A 19824-nucleotide genomic window follows, 5' to 3' on the forward strand; every position below is an offset into this window, starting at 1 on the left:
TTTTTTTAATAACAGCTTTGGAACTATTTAGATTTAAGAAACTAAAAACATTTGTCACTACATGTTTATTTAAAAAAACAAAATATACCTCTGAGGCAAAAAAAAAAAAAAGAGGCACATACAAAACTGAATTTATGCTGCACATGTTTTTAAAATGTGCAGAAATGCTGTTTCTCATAAAGTATTTATTGGCGAGTATTTGTTTCTCTTCATGAGACAAAAGGATGTTCCCGCATGAAGGAAAAAAAACACTTAATGTTTTGCCTTTCAATGTAAAAGACAGACCAATCACAGACTCAGCAGCTTTAAAATCTAGGGCAGTGTGTGTTGATATCAGAAAACCTTAAAATTACATTTTCAGAGAGACTGAGTACATAAATGGCCCAATTTCTATGACGAATACGTGAGAAAAATTTCCCAGGGCTCCACCTACTGGATTTTTTTTTTGTTTTTTTTTTGTAATAGATACTGTACATGGCGAGAGACTCTAACTGTGAGAACAATTCTATGACTATATAACAAAATTAATTAACAGTATTAATAAAAACATGCAGAGAGAAAAACAACTCATTCAAAATATGGATTGAATGATTAACCAAACAACTTAAAGTGACAAAATAATAGATAAACAAAGAGGACTGTGTTTAATTCTAAACTATTTTCCTAAATCTGGAAAGTCTTGCTTTGGACAATTATGTATAATACTCTGTGGGGTCTTGAATAGTTCAAACAAACAAAAAAACAATGGATTATAAACTTTGAAACTGTGAAGACATTGCACATAGTAAATATTGTGACACACAAGTGAGTCTTTGTTACATTTCTATGCAAATGTTGATTGGAGTGATGGATTCTGTAGATGTGTCTGCTGACTTTTAAGGTTGTTTGAAAATTGACCAAATTTTGTTTTTGAAAAATATAAAAAATATTGCATGTTACACACTGCTTCCTACTTAGAAGATTTTAATGTCCAGCATTAACGAAAAAAAAAAATCTTGATTTATTTTGCTTACTTTAAAGTGAGTCTGTAACTTAACTCTAGGTAAGAATTAGAGTATAAAGTAACTTATTTTCTTCAAAAATATTTTGTGGCGAAAGTAGCTCAGAGTAAATTAGCCCACACTTCTTGATAATACTATGATTTTCCATTCGCTGGCTCTGCACCATTTACACGCCGGAGAGGCGCGAAACCGGTAAGCGGAGTTTGCACTTCGTACGGCGTGTCGAACAGCTTTTGTCACACTCAACAACGGCAGCCGGCAGGGGTGTGTGATTGATATAAAATCAATAGAAATGTTTTCATTTTAGTGACGGATGCCAACTGTCAGACAGTCCCTTGATTTCAGTTGATGCATTCTGTACTTAGGAAAGCAAACTACACATGACCCGACTTTTTACCGAGTCACTTGCCGACTGACTGGAAAAGAAGAGACCCACTTTCTTCTTGAAGCCTATTGGTGTTGCCTTTCACGAAGCCCCGCCCAAACTCCCGGAACAGGAACCTGTTCGTTGTTGCTGCTGACGTTGGTGCTGTCTCAGTGACGATGGCGTCCACAGATCTGTCGCTTCTGGATCTAACAGACAGGGAAACCCGAGAGAAACTTTCTTTATGGGACCGCCGCACGGATGCCACGGCCCCCCTGACGGAGAAGCAAATGGACTCTGTCCTGGAGATCCGAGCTGCGGCTGAAACGCTGTCTGTTCCCTCGGAGGTGAGAGGAGACTCCACACAGCTAGCTGGCTAACATGGATGCTAACTCCACTCCTAAATGCCTGGAGAAGTTAACTTTACAATTACTTTGCATCTGTATGAGACTGAATTAGTTCTCGTGTATTTTAGTGCTGCATTCAGTTGACTTTAGCTTAATTTAGCCTATCTGATAGCCTGCTTTAGTTATTGTTTTTGTACCAGGCTATCCTCCAAGTTAGCTGAAACCTTGTCAGTGACTCCTGTATTGTTGTGCAGCTGCCCATTGAGGACCTGTGCAGCCTCTCGTCTCGGTCCTTGCAGTCCCCGTTCACAGCAGCTGTGCCTGCTTCAACAGAGGACGTCCTTCTCAAAGGTTTTCAGATGCTCGAAATGGAAAATGACAGGATAGAAACTGCACAGCAGGTAAGTTTAGCCAGTTAAACTTTCCCTGCGGAACATTGTCTATATTACTATGGTGTGATACGACGCTGTTTGCTTCCCTCCAGTTCTTTGCCTGGTTTGCCAAGTTACAGACGAACATGGACTTGGATGAGAGCGCAAAGTACAGGTGCTGAAATACAAAAATTTAAGATTTTATACAGACCCTAAAACATAATCAACATTATTAAAAATATTTAGTCCTTATGTGCATTCTGTATATACTCTCGTTTTGTTCTTGAAGTGCAATGTATTTGTAAATTCTGTAAGTAACACATCACAAACTCTGTTAAACTACAATGAGTGTAACCCACATAACTTTGTCTACTTTTTCAGAAAACTCACAGCGTTCTTTGTTTTCATTTAGGAGAACCAGAGATGATTTGAACAGCTACCAAGAACAGTGTGATGCTATTCTGAAAGATGTGAATGCAGCTCTTGACCATTTGGATTCTCTTCAGAAACAGTACCTGTTTGTGTCCAATAAGACCGGGGCATTGCATGAGGCCTGTGAACAGCTGCTCAAAGAACAAGTAAGGGAAAATCAGTTGTTTTCACTGAAACCTTTTAAATGGATCGCTTGCCCATAGAGTGTCTGTAAATTGCATTTCAGTTGTTTTTCTACAGTTTTTGAAGCTTGAAAATCCTAGTTGTAAATGTATTATTACGTGAATAAAACTGAGCTGAAATTGTGTAAATGAATTGATGATACTCAAAAGGTGAAGTCTTGAAAGTACTATATGCTGTGAAGATCCACAGTGTCACATGGTGAAAGGATGAAGAGAAAATGTTTTGGTCTGCTGTTCTGAGATCTTATTTCTAATCTGTTTTCAATATAAGTTTCAACATGCTTCATATTTGTATGTTGGTGCACAAACTAAATAGGAAGAGCACTTTTCCTAACCTGTTTTAACTGTTTGTTTTTCACTTTGCAGTCAGAGCTTGTTGACCTGGCAGAGAGCATTCAGCAGAAACTGTCATACTTTAATGAGTTGGAAAACATAAACACAGTAGGCTGGGCTTTTTTTTTTCCCTTTCTGCATATTGCAAAAAACATACACTGCATTACACAGATCATATTTTAGTTAGTCACTTAGGTGTGTAATACTCTTCATTAAAAAAAATTAAGAATATAGTCTCTTACCCTGTTTAATCTCACAGACAAGACTAACTGCAATAACAGTACAAATACTTTGCATTTAAATGACTTTAATCTTTGCTTATTTTTTTATTGTTTTGCAGAAACTGAATTCTCCAACTTTATCTGTAAATAGTGAAGGTTTTATACCAATGTTGTCCAAATTGGATGATTGCATAGAATATGTTTCATCACACGTAAGTAATGTGTAGTAATTTATATTTATAAAAATCCAGAATCGTATGCTTTAATCCATGACTGCATGTAATAGTTGGTGTTTCAGTGGTCTTGTGTTACATAGTAGATGTATTCAGTGATTGTGTTCAAAATCCATATTTTAACCAAAAATGTCTATTTTTAAGTGATCTACACAAATTAATTCTAACTTTTTTTTTTTTTTGTTACAGCCAAATTTCAAGGATTATCCAGTTTATTTGGCTAAATTTAAACAGTGTCTCTCTAAAGCTATGCACTTCATGAAGGTCTACATCGTAAACACTATGCAATCTCTTACAAGCCAGTTAACAAAAAGGGTAAGAATAAATGATTAACTTAAAAGTGATCTGTGATTGGAATGTAAGCCTGTGTGTTTACCTCCTTAGGTGCTTACTAGATTTTTTTTATTAAGTATCTTTTTTCTTGTAGACATTCTAGTTTTGCTTATACTTGCATAAGATCTTCTTTTTTTGAAATGTGGACGATGATGCCAACAAATATAAAATATATCGGTTTCCTCACCTTTTTTTCTTTTTAAAAAAGGACTATTTAAAAAAAAAACAACTATTTCCTTATTGTTATCCATTCACATATAAGCACTGTTTTTTAATCATATGTAGGTTTTGCAATCTTAAAAAAAATCCAAATTTATCAATTTCATTATAAGGCTTTAAAGAGTTTTTACTTATTTGCATCTTAAAGTTGAATATATGTTTGTTGCCAGCTTTTTGTCCTCAGTATAAAAAAATTAAACCTTTTTTTTGTTTTTGTTTTTGTATATTCTTATATACTGTGAGGTTGTAGCGTAAATGTGCCCTGTCTTCATAGTTTGACACTTGGTAGGTTTTAGCAAACTCTGTTTATTGCTACATGTAGTTTGTAACAATGACAGTGAAACGGTTCAAGTTGTGTAATATTTATCTTGTATGAAAATGTTTTTTTTTTTTTCTTTTTTTCCTGTATAGATGAATGCAAATAACTTAAAATGTTCACTGCTGAAACTTTAAAGGTATGCAAGTTTTAGGACATTATTAGTCATGTCATACTTTGTTTGTTTTTGTTTTCTTAGGATCCAATGGGTCTCACTAATGCAGATAATGCATTTACACTTTATTATGTGAAATTTAGAGCTGCTGCACCTAAAGTTAGAGTGAGTATATTTATTTCCTGAATATTTTCAGCCTGTTATATTTGGTTATTTTCTATAAATTACATTTTACTTCTACATCTCCTCCCTTCAGTCTCTGATTGAACAGATAGAGCAGCGAGCACAGAAGATCCCAGAGTAAGTATTACTATTTGTTTATCTTCATCAAAGCAGTGGCTTCATGCTACCTTTTATAAACATATTTTCCTAAGACTCTAAAATTGACTTCTCTGTCTCCTAACCTGAGCAGGTACCAGCAGCTGCTAGATGAAATCCACCAGTGCTATCTTGACCAGAGAGAGCAGCTGCTCAGTCCCTGCATTACATCCACCATTACTGACTTGACCAAGCAAAACAGCAAAGACCACTGCGCTCTGGTAAGGCATGGAGAGTTCAAAGCCAGAGGTGCCCTTTAGATATTGGAAGATGACATTTTAGTTTACGTGGAAAGGACAGCATGCGGCCCCAGGGACATTTTCTGGAGTGTTTGAGGAGGCAGAAAGCCACGCGCCGGATAAATTAGCATGACCTCAGATTGTGTACAGCAGGTGTCAAGAGAGTTGATCTTTTCGTTCAAGTAAATTTATCAGCAGAAACACAATCCTGTTAGAATATCCTCCAACATATTTAATTTTCAAACTGTGAGTGAATATGCCTGACCTAGAACTTGGCACAGAAATAGATTAAATATATATTTTTTTCAATTTGCTTAGCGCTGAATGCCTTTCAAAAGTACTCGAGTTATTTCAACTCTTTTTTATACATGTCCTCACATTACAACAACATATTCTAATGTATTTTATTAAAATTTTACCCAATAGATTGGAGAAAAAAAAAATAAAATAGGCAAACACTGCAGCTTCTAGATGTGAAGAGCAGGTTCACTTACAACTGTATTTGATGCCAAAGGTGGCCCTGCAAAGTATTGAGTCAAGAGGGTGAATACAAATGCAAAGCACATTTTTTTTGTACCACATTTATGGTAAATGCCTTGTACTGGCCCCTCTGACCACCACCAGCAGGCAAGGCAGGTGAAGTGATTTGCCCAAGGACGCAACGACAGATTCAGGCAGAGGAAGAATCGAGCATTTTCACCACGTGTTATCATATAAACTATAATATATTGATGTTTTTGCTTGTAAAATATTTTAATAGGGCATCTATGCTTTTGCAATGACCTGTATTTGGAGTTTATGAACATGTGCTAATTGTGTCTACAGGTCCGAAGTGGCTGTGCCTTCATGGTTCATGTGTGTCAGGATGAACATCAGCTGTTTAATGAGTTCTTCACCAAGCCTACGTCTAAATTAGAGTGAGTAGTAGCAGCTGAACATGGACAGCACGCTACAGTAAGCAAGTAGGCAGGAACTGTGTGTTTGCTTAGGGCGGGAGCTCTTTAAAATCCACTCTAGAAACTTGAAATTGGTGATTGAGTGTTGAAATCAACGTTTTAATATTTCACTAATGTAATTTTTAATCTCTGACAGCGAACTTTTAGAGAAGTTGTGTTTGTCGCTGTACGATGTTCTCCGGCCGCTGATAATCCACATCATACACCTCGAAACCCTGTCTGAGCTGTGCAGCATCCTAAAGAATGAGATGTTGGAAGACCACGTTCAAAACAATGGTAGGTTCGAGCTCTTTCTCTTATTAAAACTCATCATTAGGCATACTGTGCTCACGATTTGGACTTAGCTACCTGCATGTAACGGGAAATAGAACATAAACATGAGGGGGAAACAACCTAACCAGATTTAAAAACAGCCTTAACCCTCCTCTGATGGTGTTCAGTGTGTTCAGTGCATCAAGCGTCACCTAATCAAACAATTTGTGCTGCTGCAAGTGGGCTAGCTGAGAGATTTGACATATTGTGGCCTATTGCCTCTGCTGACTGCTTCACCACAGCACTTTTCTGACCTTTGAGGCTAAAATTACCAACCGTACCCATGTCTGTGATGTTAAAATTTCTTGAATGTGTTCCATGTCCACAAATGAAGAAACATTGCTAAGCAAAAATATAGACCCTTGTACTTCTTTCAAAGAAATACAGAAAATTAAGACTTAAGACAACTCAAAAGCCTTCAACTTTTGAGTCGAAGACAGTCTTTTAGCATTTTTACAGTTACATTTAAACCTTAGTGTCATCTGCATAGGATAGCATTCTTTTTTTTTTTTTTCCTTTCTGAGTCTGGAATTGAGGGCAGCAGGTACAAAGCACATTATACAAAGGAGAATCTGAAAATTATTTAGAACAGTGGTCCACAACACTCGCCCTGAAGGCACACTGTCCTGCATGTTTTAGAGGTGACCCTGCTCTGTCACGGTTGATTGAAATGATTGCTTTACCTCCTCTGCATGCCATCAGCTGCTGCAGAAGCCTGTTAGTCACCCATTCATTTAAGTCAGGTGTGTGGCAGCAGGGGAAGTCCTCAAACATGCAGGACAGTGGGCCCTGAGGACCAGGGTTGGGGAACACTCACTAAGAAAAACACCAAAGTTTTTTCCAGTCAATGAAAAGGACAGGATATTCAACAATAGATTTGATGAAGGACTTTTGCTGTGATGTTAAGTCTTTAGCAGTTCTGATATGTTTGTTGTGCTTCTTCAGTTAATTGCTTTTAATCTTATGGAGAAAATTGACGTTTTTCCCCCAAACTTTACTGAGTTGCTCTGTTTGTATTTTGTGGTGTTGTTTTGAACAAACAGAACACAACGTCTAAGAAAAAAACATCAGATGTTAGTCAAGTTGTTTTGAATTGTCAAGTATTATTAAATCTTCACAAAGAGTTTTATTTCTGGGAAAATGAAAACATTCTTTATAGCAGAGGTATTTGTTCTTCAAAACTGCAGTCCTTGAAATCTTTATTTTTTCCAGTTTTTTATTTCAGCTAAGTTCCAACCTTTAATCAACCATTCTTAACAACTTTTCTTAATTGCAAATAGTTTGCTCAGTAGTTTCAAAATTATAGTTTTGTGTTCTTTTTTTCCTGTACATTGCCATAATCTATTTAAAAGTTGTTGCTGCTTGATCTAAATTAGGTTGGATATTATTGATCATATTACATCCAGGCAAATTAGTTGAAGAAACTTGTGGAAAAAATAATCAATGTTTGTCACACAATTTAAAAGATAATTTAGGAGATGCATGTAAACGTTTAAAGTAGAAGAATGTAAATTGAAATTAAATGTTGGTAACCCTAACAGACCTAAAACAGGAAAAGTGTTTGTTGTTCGACTGGAAGGGAAACAAATCTGACATTTTATAAAGCATATCTAAATGTAACTCATGTTAACAAAAACAATACATTATCTTGAAAAAAAAAATGGTTATTACCGTTTTGAATACCATTTTTATGGACATTCAACACCCCCCTAAAATGAAATGATTCAAATTTATGGGCTGCTCTGATAATTCCCTGTCATACCTCTTCATAAATTTTAGAAATAACTGTTGCCAAAACATCGGCGGGAAGGAATATTATACTGCTGCTGAGATACTTTACACATATAAATCCCACTTCTTCCTCAGCAGTAATTTCAGCTATAAAACACCCCAATACTTTAGTTGTAGCTTTTTCCTTTTTGACTTTTTACTGAAATACCATTTTAAAAGCTGCAGGGAGATCAAGTTGGTCTTTCCGACGCAACTCCCTCTTCCTAGCGCAGCAGATCGATAACTCTTGAGGTCTCTGTAGTCAAGCCAATATATTGGACATGTTAGACATGAAAACCACAGGTTGCACTGGTCTTGCACACATTAGCCTTCCCCCCCCCCCTGTTTTTCCCTATGTAGTAATAATAATAATAAATAGTTGAACATGAAGGTTACCTTTAACTGCCGTGACATACAGCTAAGACAAAAATAATGCAATTTCATCCACTACTTTATATTCCAATATATATTGTATGTAGAACAATTTTATTCTCGCAATAAACCTCGAAACTTGATTTCATGTTACAGGTCAACGCAAAAGATTATTTTTGAATTATCAGTGCATTATTATGAAGTGGAAGGAGAGGCTACATAGTTTCTTTTTAGATTTTGTTCAAATGACAATGCAAAGCTAACTATAGATTTGTGTTGCTTTACTGCTGAGTCTTTACATATAAATAATACCAACTGTCCCTGAATAAAAAGCCAATGCTATATCCCCATTATAGGACAGTGTAAAAACTTTTGAGCTTCAAGAATTTCAAAGTGTCGTGAAATTTGTCTCGTTTATAAAATGTTTGGTTCCCATAGTTGCCATGGGGAGTCCCTCCATCCTAGGAGTGAGGGATGATGAAGGGGGCTGTATTTTACTTGCTTCCTGTAAATAATTTTCTGCTACCATTTTCTTTTAATTAAATGTACTTCAGGAATAGATGGATTCTTTCATGATCGTTGTGTGTTTAGCTTCCTGACCCGAAAACATCTCCACAGCATGATACTGCCACCATCATGTTGTTTTTAATATGTGGCTCTTGACGTTAGTTGGTTGCACTGGAATCTTAATTAAGTCTAGCAGGAAAAGGTGCTTTTTAGACCTTCCTGAAAAAAAATTGCAAGTTTTGTATTATTTTCATTTCACAATGACATAATACTTTGTATCAGTCTGTTGCGTGAAACTCCAGATAAGATCCACTGAAACATGGCTGTGAAGTTGTAGCTGCTCACTGGGGTACGGGAGCTTTAATATGAAAACTGAGACATAATTTACTTAAATAATTTACATCTACCTCATTTTCACTAAACAATATTGCTGCTGGTGCACCCTCTAACTCTGAGCCTGGAAGCAAAATAATTTTCACACAGACGCTGAACTAAACTCAAAGAAGAGAACCAAGGGCTCATTTAGTTTCATCCCTAAGAGATATTAGTCTAAGCAAAGGCTTCCCCCATTAAAAGCCATTAAGGCACTATAGATTGAAAAAAAAGAGACAGCTGTATGACTGTTTAAGCCACTTCAACGTCTTTGTTGTAGCTTCCTGCCAGAGTGGCGTGCATTTAACTACACTTTGCTGAGGATAAAGACTGTAATACCCGATTGCTCATTTCATATTCCACATTTGCTCTGCACAACACTTTGCTCAAATAAAACACCTCTGTGGCAGAGGAATCTAAAGTGTAAGTGAGTGTAGATTTATCAGGTTTTCTCATGCTGCTGTCACAATTACCAGTATTCCGCCCGCAGCTATTTTCTCAGTTTTCAAAGCTCTGTGAGTGTGTGTGTTGACACGGTTTAATGGTTGCACCCACATCTTTAAAATCGTCCCTATTTTTTTGTGTGTGTGTTGCGGCAAATTCAGTAAAAGCGACTGTTTTTCAACATTTACCTCATTGTGAAGCACTTAAAGTTCTGGGAGGAACATGCTTTAGAAAGGATATTTGTTTGTCTCTTTGATTTCCATAAAAAATATTTGCATTTATACTAGAGCAGAATATAATTTTAATGCACAACACCATAAAACATCCAGCTGTTTGCAAGTAGATTACTGGCTACATCTACTACGATCATTGTTAGCCTAAGCAGTTGCAATTATATTATAAACAACTTAATTCAATACAAACATTGATTAGGCTGCAGGCCAGACATACTACTGTCAGAAAAGTCTTAGTTTAACCTGTACAGGAAAAAAAATTAGAGGGGCATGAATGTTTACTGCTGCTGAGAACAAACTTACCAGAGACAAGGGAAAAGTTAAACATTGGTCAACTAAAATATTTAGCAGGTACAGTCTTGACAGGATTGCACTGAATACCCTACAAAATGCCCAGAGAAGTAAACACGTATTTGATAAAGGAAAAAAAAAAAAAAAAACTTTCGTAATGCTCTTGCAAGTCTAAAGACTCTTGTGGGGAATCTTTAGAGTCTAAACTGATACAGAGTCTAAACTGTTTCAAAAAATACAGTTTAGCCTCTTTTTTTTTTCCTTTAGAAACAACCTCAGGACAGACTACCATAATATATTCAAATGAACCAAGACTGTGGGATTTGTTAGACTTGGCTGGTTACACTGAGCCATGTTCTGCTGGAGGTTCTTTCTGTTAAATGGTTTTCTTTTTTCCTCAAATCCTTATTCAGGTAGAAAGATCTTGTTTCTGGTTTTATGTGCTGACAGACTCCTCACATTTTAAAGACAGAAGTTGTTTAGTCTTTGATTAACTGTATAACAGTCATAGTTTCAATGTCATAAGTGACTCCTAACATAAGACTTTGTGCTGCAACAATAGGAACTGGGTGGAGTTTTAGCTTGTTGGAGCCCAAGGGTTCAATTAATGTTGTTGCAGTTCAACTAAGTAGGAAATTGTTATGGAGAAGCTTAAAGCCAGGGAGCAGCTGAACATCACTAATGACGAGTGACGTACAGAGTAGACAGAAGTCTGAACTACACATTCACAATGACACAGCAGTCAACAAGCTTTTACCTTTGAGGGTAAATGTCACAGCTTTGGTTCTACATGAAGAGATTAACGTTTATCCCGAAAGGTTCTAAAATTACATCTTTAATTCACTATTTGGCTGAGCTCTGTTTAACTGTGCCACCAGGAGCTGATCTTAGTTCAGTTTGGTCATGTTAAAAACGGTATAAAATTGACAGCTCTCTTAAAGGTTAATGCCACTCATAAATCTTTCTTTCTCATCATTTGTCTAGGCAGAAAACTTCGATTTGCATCACAGTCTAGTGAATTTGATTGTTTTGCTCAACATCCATCCATCCATCCATTTTCCTTCACCCTTGTCCCTCAGTGGGGTCGGGAGGGGTGCTGGTGCCTATCTCCAGCTCACGTTCCGGGCGAGAGGCGGGGTACACCCTGGACAGGTCGCCAGTCTGTCGCAGTGTTTTGCTCAACACTCAGATTAAATTGTACTGTATGCAATTGGATCAAAATCTGAACATATTATTGGAGTGCATTTGAATAATCCGAACTGAACACCAGCCGGCTGGATTCTCCTTGATTGAATATAATGTTTGTTTTAAGTTCCTAGGCATCATGTGTATCGAAGAAATGGCAATAAACCTAATTGACTCTGAAGATGAGCTTTAGAATTCAATTATTATATCATATTAGTATCGTATTGGGAATTTAAACAGCTTTTATAACAGCTACTTGTTGGAGAGAAACATTGCAGTGTTTTATTTTACGTTTGTTAGTGAATGATTACATTTTGGCGTAATCTTTGGTCTCGTGATGTGTTGCATTTACATTTTGATGCTTTAGTGCGAACCGAAGCTGGCCTGCAACTTTTAAAATGTACATACAAATTTGTTGTGGTTTTGCTGCCGGCTAAACTGACCCCATGTTCTGTCTTGTAGCTGCTCAGCTGGGCGCCTTTGATGCCGTGGTGAAGCAGATGCTGGAGGACGTTCAGGAGAGGCTGGTCTACAGGACTCACATTTACATCCAGACTGATATCACAGGTTACAACCCAGCTCCAGGTGATCTGGCTTATCCTGAAAAACTGGAAATGATGGAGGTGAGTCTTGTTTTCTGAAATGGGATAGCCTTTATTTATTTATTTATTTATTTTAAACGTCTTGGCCTTAGGCCGTATTGGAGGCAAACATAATTCATAAATGCTGTGGTCCATTTCATTTCTTTTTGATGAATAGAAATGATTTTAGCATTTATGGAAGCAGTTTTATGAAACTCTGAAATGAGTTGGGCTGCAAAGCATTTTCCCCTTCTTGCCTCTGTGGTATTGTGATGTCTGCGTGGTTTATTCTCTGTCGTTTTATTTCTCTCAGATGCATTTCATTTTATGTCAGTTTTCATGAAGAAAAACTGACATCAAGATGAAGAAAAAGAAGGAAAAAGAATTCTAACTCCAACTTCTGTTTCTAGTTACTTTTTCCTTAAAACTCTTAACCCCTTATTTAGGTTGGGAAACCTCAGGAGTGAATATCTTCACATTTCACGCGAAAAACGTTAGATTTTGTCTTTGACTGCTAAAACTTACATGGATTTGATTGCAGACGTTTACTTTGGTTAGCTTTAAAAAGCCGTTACTGACTTCTTCCCAGAACTGTATTTTCTTGTGTTCGCTGTATCGACGCTTGTCTTTTGCTCTTCTCGTCAACAACAGAGAATTGCCCAGAGCTTGAAGGAAGAACAGATGAAGCAGATGTCACAAGAGTCTGTGTTTTCTGATGTTCAGCTTGAAGACGCCGATAGAAGAAGAAACAGCAATGCAGGTCTGTTTTTTCAGGTTGTGATATTATTTTCCCAATACTGACTGCTATAATTTACCTGATGTTGTCTTCTCATTTTTGCACCAAAACAGGCAATGTGGAACCCTCCCGACTTCAGACATCTGTGTCTCCCGCGGATCTGCACGGCATGTGGTACCCCACTGTCAGGCGAACCCTGGTTTGTTTGTCCAAGCTCTACAGATGCATTGATGTAAGACTTCCATGTTTATGGGAAACTAATTTAAAGTGCTGCAGGATTTGTAGTGTTTACTTTTAGTTGTTGTTTTTTTTTTTCCATTTCATCTACTTGTTTTTTTTAACACCAAGTCTTTGTATTTTTTTTTTTCTAGAGAGCAGTATTTCAGGGTTTATCTCAAGAAGCCTTATCTGCCTGCATCCAGTCGCTGCTTAAAGCCTCTGATATCATCCTTAAAAACAAGGTTGGCATGTTCTGTTAAGTTTATTATGTGGTTATAGGTTTTTATAATAACATCAGCTGACGAAAAAAAAAAAAAAAACTTTTTCTTTCTGTGAACTTTGAAAGTTTGATGATGAATGTTTCACTCATAGCGTAACCTTTAAAATAAGCTGCTTGTGAAATCATTGGATTTAGCTACTGTGTAGTAAAATCCTTTAGATTTAGTTATTTTACGTGATTTTATGTGGTGCTTTGGTAAATATATGTTTCATATCACTTTATTTAAATGTTTGTTTTATTGATTTTTTTATATACATTTTTGTCAGAATTTTTGTTTATTTTGATTTTACTTAAATGTTGCTATATTTTAGTTTGTTTACATTTTTGATTTTGCTCATGTTTTTGTTTTAGCTATTATTTTTTTATATAAAGGAAATTATTTATGTGTTTAATTTAATAATTTAGACGTTCTGAAGCTCCGCAGAGAATTCAGCAAACCCATCCTTTATTTATGGGCTTTTCTCACCTCCAAATTTGCTGTCAGTATCTAGTGCTCAGTGGCATTTCAAAATCTTCCACTTTAAATTAAAGCAGCAGCATTAATCTCAGGGGACATGTTCCCACCCAATATTGTTGATGTTCCTTTTTTTTTTTTCTTCACAAAAGCTTTACTTGCTGACTGAGCAACAAGTGATTTTAACCCCCTTATTTGTTGCAGTGATATTCATATTCTGGCTACGGTTAATCACCAGCTAATGATCAGCCATTTTGCTTATCATCCTGTCTTTTCATATTCCTGTGTCTTTTTGTGTTCGCCGTAGTTCAGACAGTCAGCAGATGTATCACTGTGCTTTCCCTTCCTGCAGACTCAAATAGACGGGCAACTTTTCCTGATCAAGCACCTGCTGATATTGCGTGAACAGATTGCCCCATTTCACACTGATTTTGCCATCAAGGAAATCTCACTGGACCTGAAAAAAACGCGAGGTAAGATAATTAAAGGCAGAGGGGAACGTTGGTGTTCAGCTCCATAAAGCCAGTCATTACATTTTCACGCTCATTAAGCAACTTGTGCCTATCACATGCACCGGTGGCAACAATTAATGCGGAAATTGTAATCCAGCAACATAACGTACATTAACCGATGCCTCTCAGGGCAAGAGTGGCTCCTCCTATCGCCCTCATCTCCGTCAACTGGCTTGTTACATTTCCCGGCACTAGATGGCACTCTAATTCTGCACCAACTCAGATTTAATCTCTCTTGCTTTGTTCTAAGATGCTGCCTTCAAAATCCTGAACCCCAAGGCTGTTCCTAAATTCTTCCGACTCAATAGTCACAATGCCATACTTGAATTCCTGTTGGAGGTAGAGTAATTTTTTTTTTCTTTTTTTATGTCTCCCTTCACCTTTCATACTAAACATACTATTCATTTTATGTGCTTTGATAGCACCCCGCCTAAGGGAGCTCCTGCTTGATAGCACTAAATCCTTTTTTTTTTCTATGACCCCCCAGGGAACACCAGAGATAAAAGAGCACTACATTGACTCAAAGAAGGATGTGGACCGACACCTGAAGTTCAGCTGTGAGCAGTTTATCCAGCAGCAGACTCAGATCTTTGTGGGGAACCTTGAGGAGTTTCTCACCAAGGTAACAGTTAGAGCGAAGGCAGACTTAGCCTCAGGCTAAAACACCTCAGTTCGACCTTCATTTTTTCTCAGCTTTTGATTTATTTATTTATTTTTTGTAATCATTTGTTTATTCACTTGCCACATAAGGTCTTAATACCTAAGTGAAAAGCTTCTAAAGAATGTTTCTGCTGTTGTCAAGGTTTTCTAATTCAGCTAAGTGTGAAATAATGCCTTTTTTAAAATATGTCTTTTGTTTAAATTGGGGTAAGTGTTTTATTTATTTCCAAACAAAAACAGATGAGTTGACAGCTCTGCTATTTGTCAAGCTGTAATGCTTTGTTGCGGCTCTGCTCAGGTTTCAGCTCTGAAAACGATGGCCGTCCAAGGTGGTCCCACCTACAGCCTGTCTCAGCAACCTTGGGCTCAGCCAGGTAAGATTTGTCTCAGGAAAACACCATGAAGCAATTCATCAAGGCCCATATGGCAAATGCTAGAGGTTATGCCAGTGTTTTTCTTTGTCTTTTTTTTCAGCATATACATTTTTTTTTCTTCCTCTCCCCTCTCTTTTCAGCAAAGATCAACGATATAGTGATGGCCACATACCGAGTGATGAAGAGCAAGCTGCCGAGCACTTTACAGAGCATGTCCTTGTACTTGGCCAACAGAGACACAGAGTTCATCCTTTTTAAGCCTGTTCGGGTGGGTGGCAGAAAAGCACGGGGTTGACATTTACTGGATGACTTGGTTTCTTTTTAAGTCATTATAACGGCTTAAAAAAAGTTATTTGCTTCGTTTTTACTGTCCGGTTTTACCCTGCTGTCACAGTTCAAGTTTAATTTAAATTTCAGTTAGCTATATAAGATTATATTATTTACAGAGCGTCATCAGATTGCTGAAGTTACAGTACTTCTCTCTGCGATTGTAGAGGACACTGTTGTGGTTTTTATGCATTCATTGTGAGTCAATAGTTGATCCAACTACAGTCGGATGTACAAGTCAGAATTTTCTGTGGATTTTCTTAAATCCATGCAGTAAAAAATATACTTGCAGGCTTTAATGTGCATACGCACAGAGCAATATTTAGCAAATGTCCTTTAGTTAATTGAAGATAAATCACAGGTGTTTTGTTGGCCAATCTGGGTCCTGGTTCAAATGTTTGGCCACACTTATTCAAAACAAGTTGGTTTCCAGAGATAGCCTTGGCGTTTAAACAAAATGCATTGAGGTTGGAGCCATTCTAGAACATTAACGACAACAGAGATCAGCCGTGTCGGTCATCTGCCAAGAAAAATGTGCCCCATTCTTTCCCATCAAACAGTCCACTTTGGCTGCATCTCGTCGCTTGTCAGCACCCAAGGCTATGAGGCAGAGCGCCCAGCGATCCTTTCTGAACCTGTTCTGTTCAGAAGCAGTGATGCTTCACATTGGACTATCCGAAGCTGGAGTCCAGTGATTTCTTTTTTTTTTCTGCAAGCACTTCAATGCAAAGCATATTAGGTGTGTTAAATGCACCACTTGATGCACATCAACTGATAAGATGCATCACTTTGCTCCCAAAATGCCTCCTTCTTTATCCTGCTTCATAGGCATCATTGAGCTAATAGTTTCTATAATCAAAGGAAAGGAAAATCTATAAATCTTAAGATGGAACACCACTGTCACTGTTTATAGTGCATCATGTTTCACATCAGGATGAACTGATAAATGCTCACCAGAAAAGATGCGTCTGGTCTGAAGTTAAACTCTTAAGCTTCACTGCAGTTTACACTTGCCCACATTGGCAAACTAAATGCCTTCTGCTGTAGTTTCAGACAAGAAAGGAGTATACTTGTTTCTACATGTAAGTCTGAAACAAGTATACTTGTTTCTTGTCTGAAGAAACAATTGTTGCAGAAATGGCAACAATTAAGTCAAGGAGGCCATGGCGGTGGCAGAATCATACTGTGGGGTAATATGAGGTTGGACACAACTGGATGTTCCAACAGGACAATGGTTCTTAACAGGAACATTGGTCTTTGAATAGAAGAAGCAGGCTAACATTAACCCTCTGGAAGCTCTTAACCTCAAAGTTATAGACCCTGCTTTCAGGAATCCAGCTAATTTAAATTAACTCCACCAGATTTGATGAGAAACAAGGTCAAATGTGGGCTAGAAGCTTGATGATTGCTATAAAACATGTGGTTTCTCTACACCTTGCTCAAGGGCATTTATTCAAATATTTGTAATGATGTATTTTTATAGTTAAGCTCGTATGAGTAATTTTGACGCACGGTCTCTGCGGGTTATATAAAATCGAGTATAAATTCAGTCGTGGGCACCCTTAGTAGACAAGTCTTTATGCCGAGTCTATAAAAATATTATTTAAGGTGGTTGGGGGGGGAGAAAAAAAAGAACTGTTTAAATGTATCATTAAGAGCACACAAATTAATATGACATTAATTCTGAGTGTTTTTGAAGCATTTACTGGCACTATATATAATTCTGTTGTTGTGCAAATCTTTCTGTCTTGTAAACAAACCTCTTATAATGTTAGGTCTTATTCGTGTCCTTATTCATCCATTCAATCGTGGAAATTAGCTGCTGAGATAAGAGGACCGTTGTTGAATTTTTGGAGAGACGGCGACAGCAGCTCTTTGTTTGCCGTCGACTCTCAGGATAAGTGTTTTTGTTTTAATGTGGCACGGAGATGGAGCCTCTCGCCAAAAATTTTGTCAGTGTGATTGAACTCTAATAGAGAAATATTTGTGCTGCCTGTGTACTGTTCATCAAGGTGCCAGGTGAGGCTGAATGAGAGAAACAAAATTCACTGGTTGACATGGAAACAGGGATAGTAAGGGGACAGAGGCCAGATGGAAATGTGGTTTAATTTCCCTCCAGCACTCAGTAATAGGATGTTTTTTTTTTTGTTTTTTTTTTCCACACAGAATAACATCCAGCAGGTTTTCCAAAGACTGCACACTTTGCTTCAGGAGGAATACAGTGGAGAAGACCTTCAAATCATTGCATGTCCATCTATGGAGCAGGTACAGCTCTGTGGGATTAACACAACCTTTAGGGGTTTTAGATATTTTAAATAATGATGCTCCAGCTTCTGAAAGTGCTTCAAGCCAACTTCAGGAAAGATACATTTAATAAAGTGCATCAGCTCAGGCCCAGCGAGTGCTCATCACTTTCCACGGCTTTATTTCAGATTAACCTGCTGCTGTCTGTGAATAAGTAATGTTCGGTGAATCGATGCACCCTCTCGATGGCGGCGTGAAGCCGGCGCTTCAGTCATGACCGGGAGGCTGAGGGGGCGGAATGACCAGAAAAGACCCTGCACCTGTGCTACCTGCTGGGACGGGAGTGCTGGATGGATGTTTTAAAAAAAAAAAAAAAAAAAAGTATCAAATGAAGGTTTGGGTACTCATGTTGAGAAGGACTTTTCAAGATCAGCCTGTTGTGCAAAAAATTACAGGGGCTTAGGGTTACTCCTGCTTAGAGTGGTGGGTTTATTATCACGGTTGCATCTCTTAATGTGGAACAGTTTTGGTGGTAATATAAAGATGGGGTATGGATTTAAAAATGAGGACATGACCGACTTATTAAAGTCAGTTAGCAACTGATGGTCAGTAAGTCACGGTCATATGCCCAGTTCCCTTCTGTGGTTTGGAAGGAAAATGCTGCAAAAATATTTTAGTTCTTTATTTTACCATGCAAAAGTCTTTATACAACGCCTTGCATAAATATTAATACATGTTTAAACATTTTCACATTCGTCACATGGCATCTACTGACCTTCAAATATTTTGTTGACTGAGACAAGGAAGTGCATCACTGTGAAGTGGAGGGAAAAATTATACATACACAACTTGCATATTTTTCTTTAAAAAAAAAGGTAAAAAGCAGTAAAATCCACCATTTAGCTGCTTCATAAATGTCATTTATAAAGGAGCTGCAAGAACACCAAAAGAAGTCCTGTACAGTTTGTTTTAAGACATGGTAGGGATGCACCAAATCTGTATAAGCTATTGTGTTTTAAATGAGCGCAACAATATATATATATTTTTTTCCCCACTACATGCAAAATATCCTAAATACTCAATCCCTACCATGACTCATAGCGGTTGCAGCATCTTGCTGTGAGAAGACCCGAGAGGGGAGGCAGAGTTTCGTCTTCTAGCAAAACACCAACTTTAAACATCTAGCAGGGCCAGTGGTGGAATAGCTAAGAACAAAGCATCTTCATGTGTTACTGGAACTAAATCCAATGTATAACCTATAGCTTTAAAATACAAAAAAGAACTGCTCACACATGCTCCTGATTCAGCTTGAACTACTTTGTACAGAAAAATTGGGTGAGAATATCAGTATCTGTATGAGCACTAGTGGTAGAAATTACAAAGGGAAAATAAATGCTTGTCATACATTTCAGATTTATTCTTACAAAGCATGTTGATGTCTTTTTCCTTCCACTTCACGATTAAACAGAACTCTGTTGGTGCATAAAATCTGTTTAATGCCCCAAAGTTTGTTGTTACAAGGTGGAAAAAAAAACTGTGAAGAAGGTGAAGGAGTATTGATACTTTTGCCAAGGCATTGTTAGTCTCCTTCTGTGTAGCCAAATGATGACCTGTACCATGGGTGAGTCAGGTCCGACAAGTTTGTTCTCTCTAATCAGAGCAGAGACGGATGTTTTCACAAACCTTCTCACCTGCGACCTCCACTTTGAATGTTTTTGTTGTTTAGTTGCACATTTGGAAAGCAAAACTGAAAATTTGTGTTTTTATACTTCTTTTATAACTTGGTAAATTCAGCATTTACTCTCACACAGTATGATATTTTGCCCTTACATGAAGAACGGATGTGTCATCAGTGTACTCTTTGCTTTGGTTTGTCCCATGTAAATTGATTTGTAGAGGTCTTCTATTTATGGACATTCTTAATAAAAGAAGAGGTTATTAATGTTACTTGGCTTTATTTCTAAAAAGCAC

General features: G+C 37.4%; 1 protein-coding gene across 1 annotated transcript; it reads left to right on the forward strand.

Annotated features, from left to right (window-relative positions):
• The first annotated feature begins 1500 nt into the window (after positions 1–1500).
• On the forward strand, positions 1501–19800 carry cog3 (component of oligomeric golgi complex 3). The gene is made up of 23 exons (XM_014990106.2): positions 1501–1712; positions 1967–2113; positions 2197–2258; positions 2496–2661; positions 3064–3138; positions 3371–3463; positions 3674–3799; positions 4552–4632; positions 4724–4767; positions 4880–5006; positions 5850–5941; positions 6117–6256; positions 11929–12089; positions 12699–12807; positions 12897–13015; positions 13155–13244; positions 14089–14209; positions 14499–14587; positions 14736–14870; positions 15207–15282; positions 15423–15550; positions 17776–17874; positions 18042–19800. Exons 1-23 carry the CDS (start codon positions 1545–1547, stop codon positions 18069–18071), a joined length of 2478 nt encoding a protein of 825 aa, XP_014845592.2. The 5' UTR covers positions 1501–1544; the 3' UTR covers positions 18072–19800.
• The last annotated feature ends 24 nt before the right edge of the window (positions 19801–19824 follow it).

This window comes from Poecilia mexicana, unplaced genomic scaffold, assembly GCF_051168715.1.
Source record: "Poecilia mexicana isolate PSO_F unplaced genomic scaffold, ASM5116871v1 scaffold_2, whole genome shotgun sequence".
In the NCBI taxonomy this organism is placed as follows: Eukaryota; Metazoa; Chordata; class Actinopteri; order Cyprinodontiformes; family Poeciliidae; genus Poecilia; species Poecilia mexicana.

Excerpts from the sequence above, each read along its gene's own strand:
- cog3 (XM_014990106.2), top strand. The coding sequence starts at position 1,545 with ATGGCGTCCACAGATCTGTCGCTTCTGGATCTAACAGACAGGGAAACC. Across the intron at positions 3,139-3,370 it reads AGTTGGAAAACATAAACACA|AAACTGAATTCTCCAACTTT; the intron begins GTAGGCTGGGCT and ends ATTGTTTTGCAG. Across the intron at positions 14,588-14,735 it reads TACTTGAATTCCTGTTGGAG|GGAACACCAGAGATAAAAGA; the intron begins GTAGAGTAATTT and ends ATGACCCCCCAG.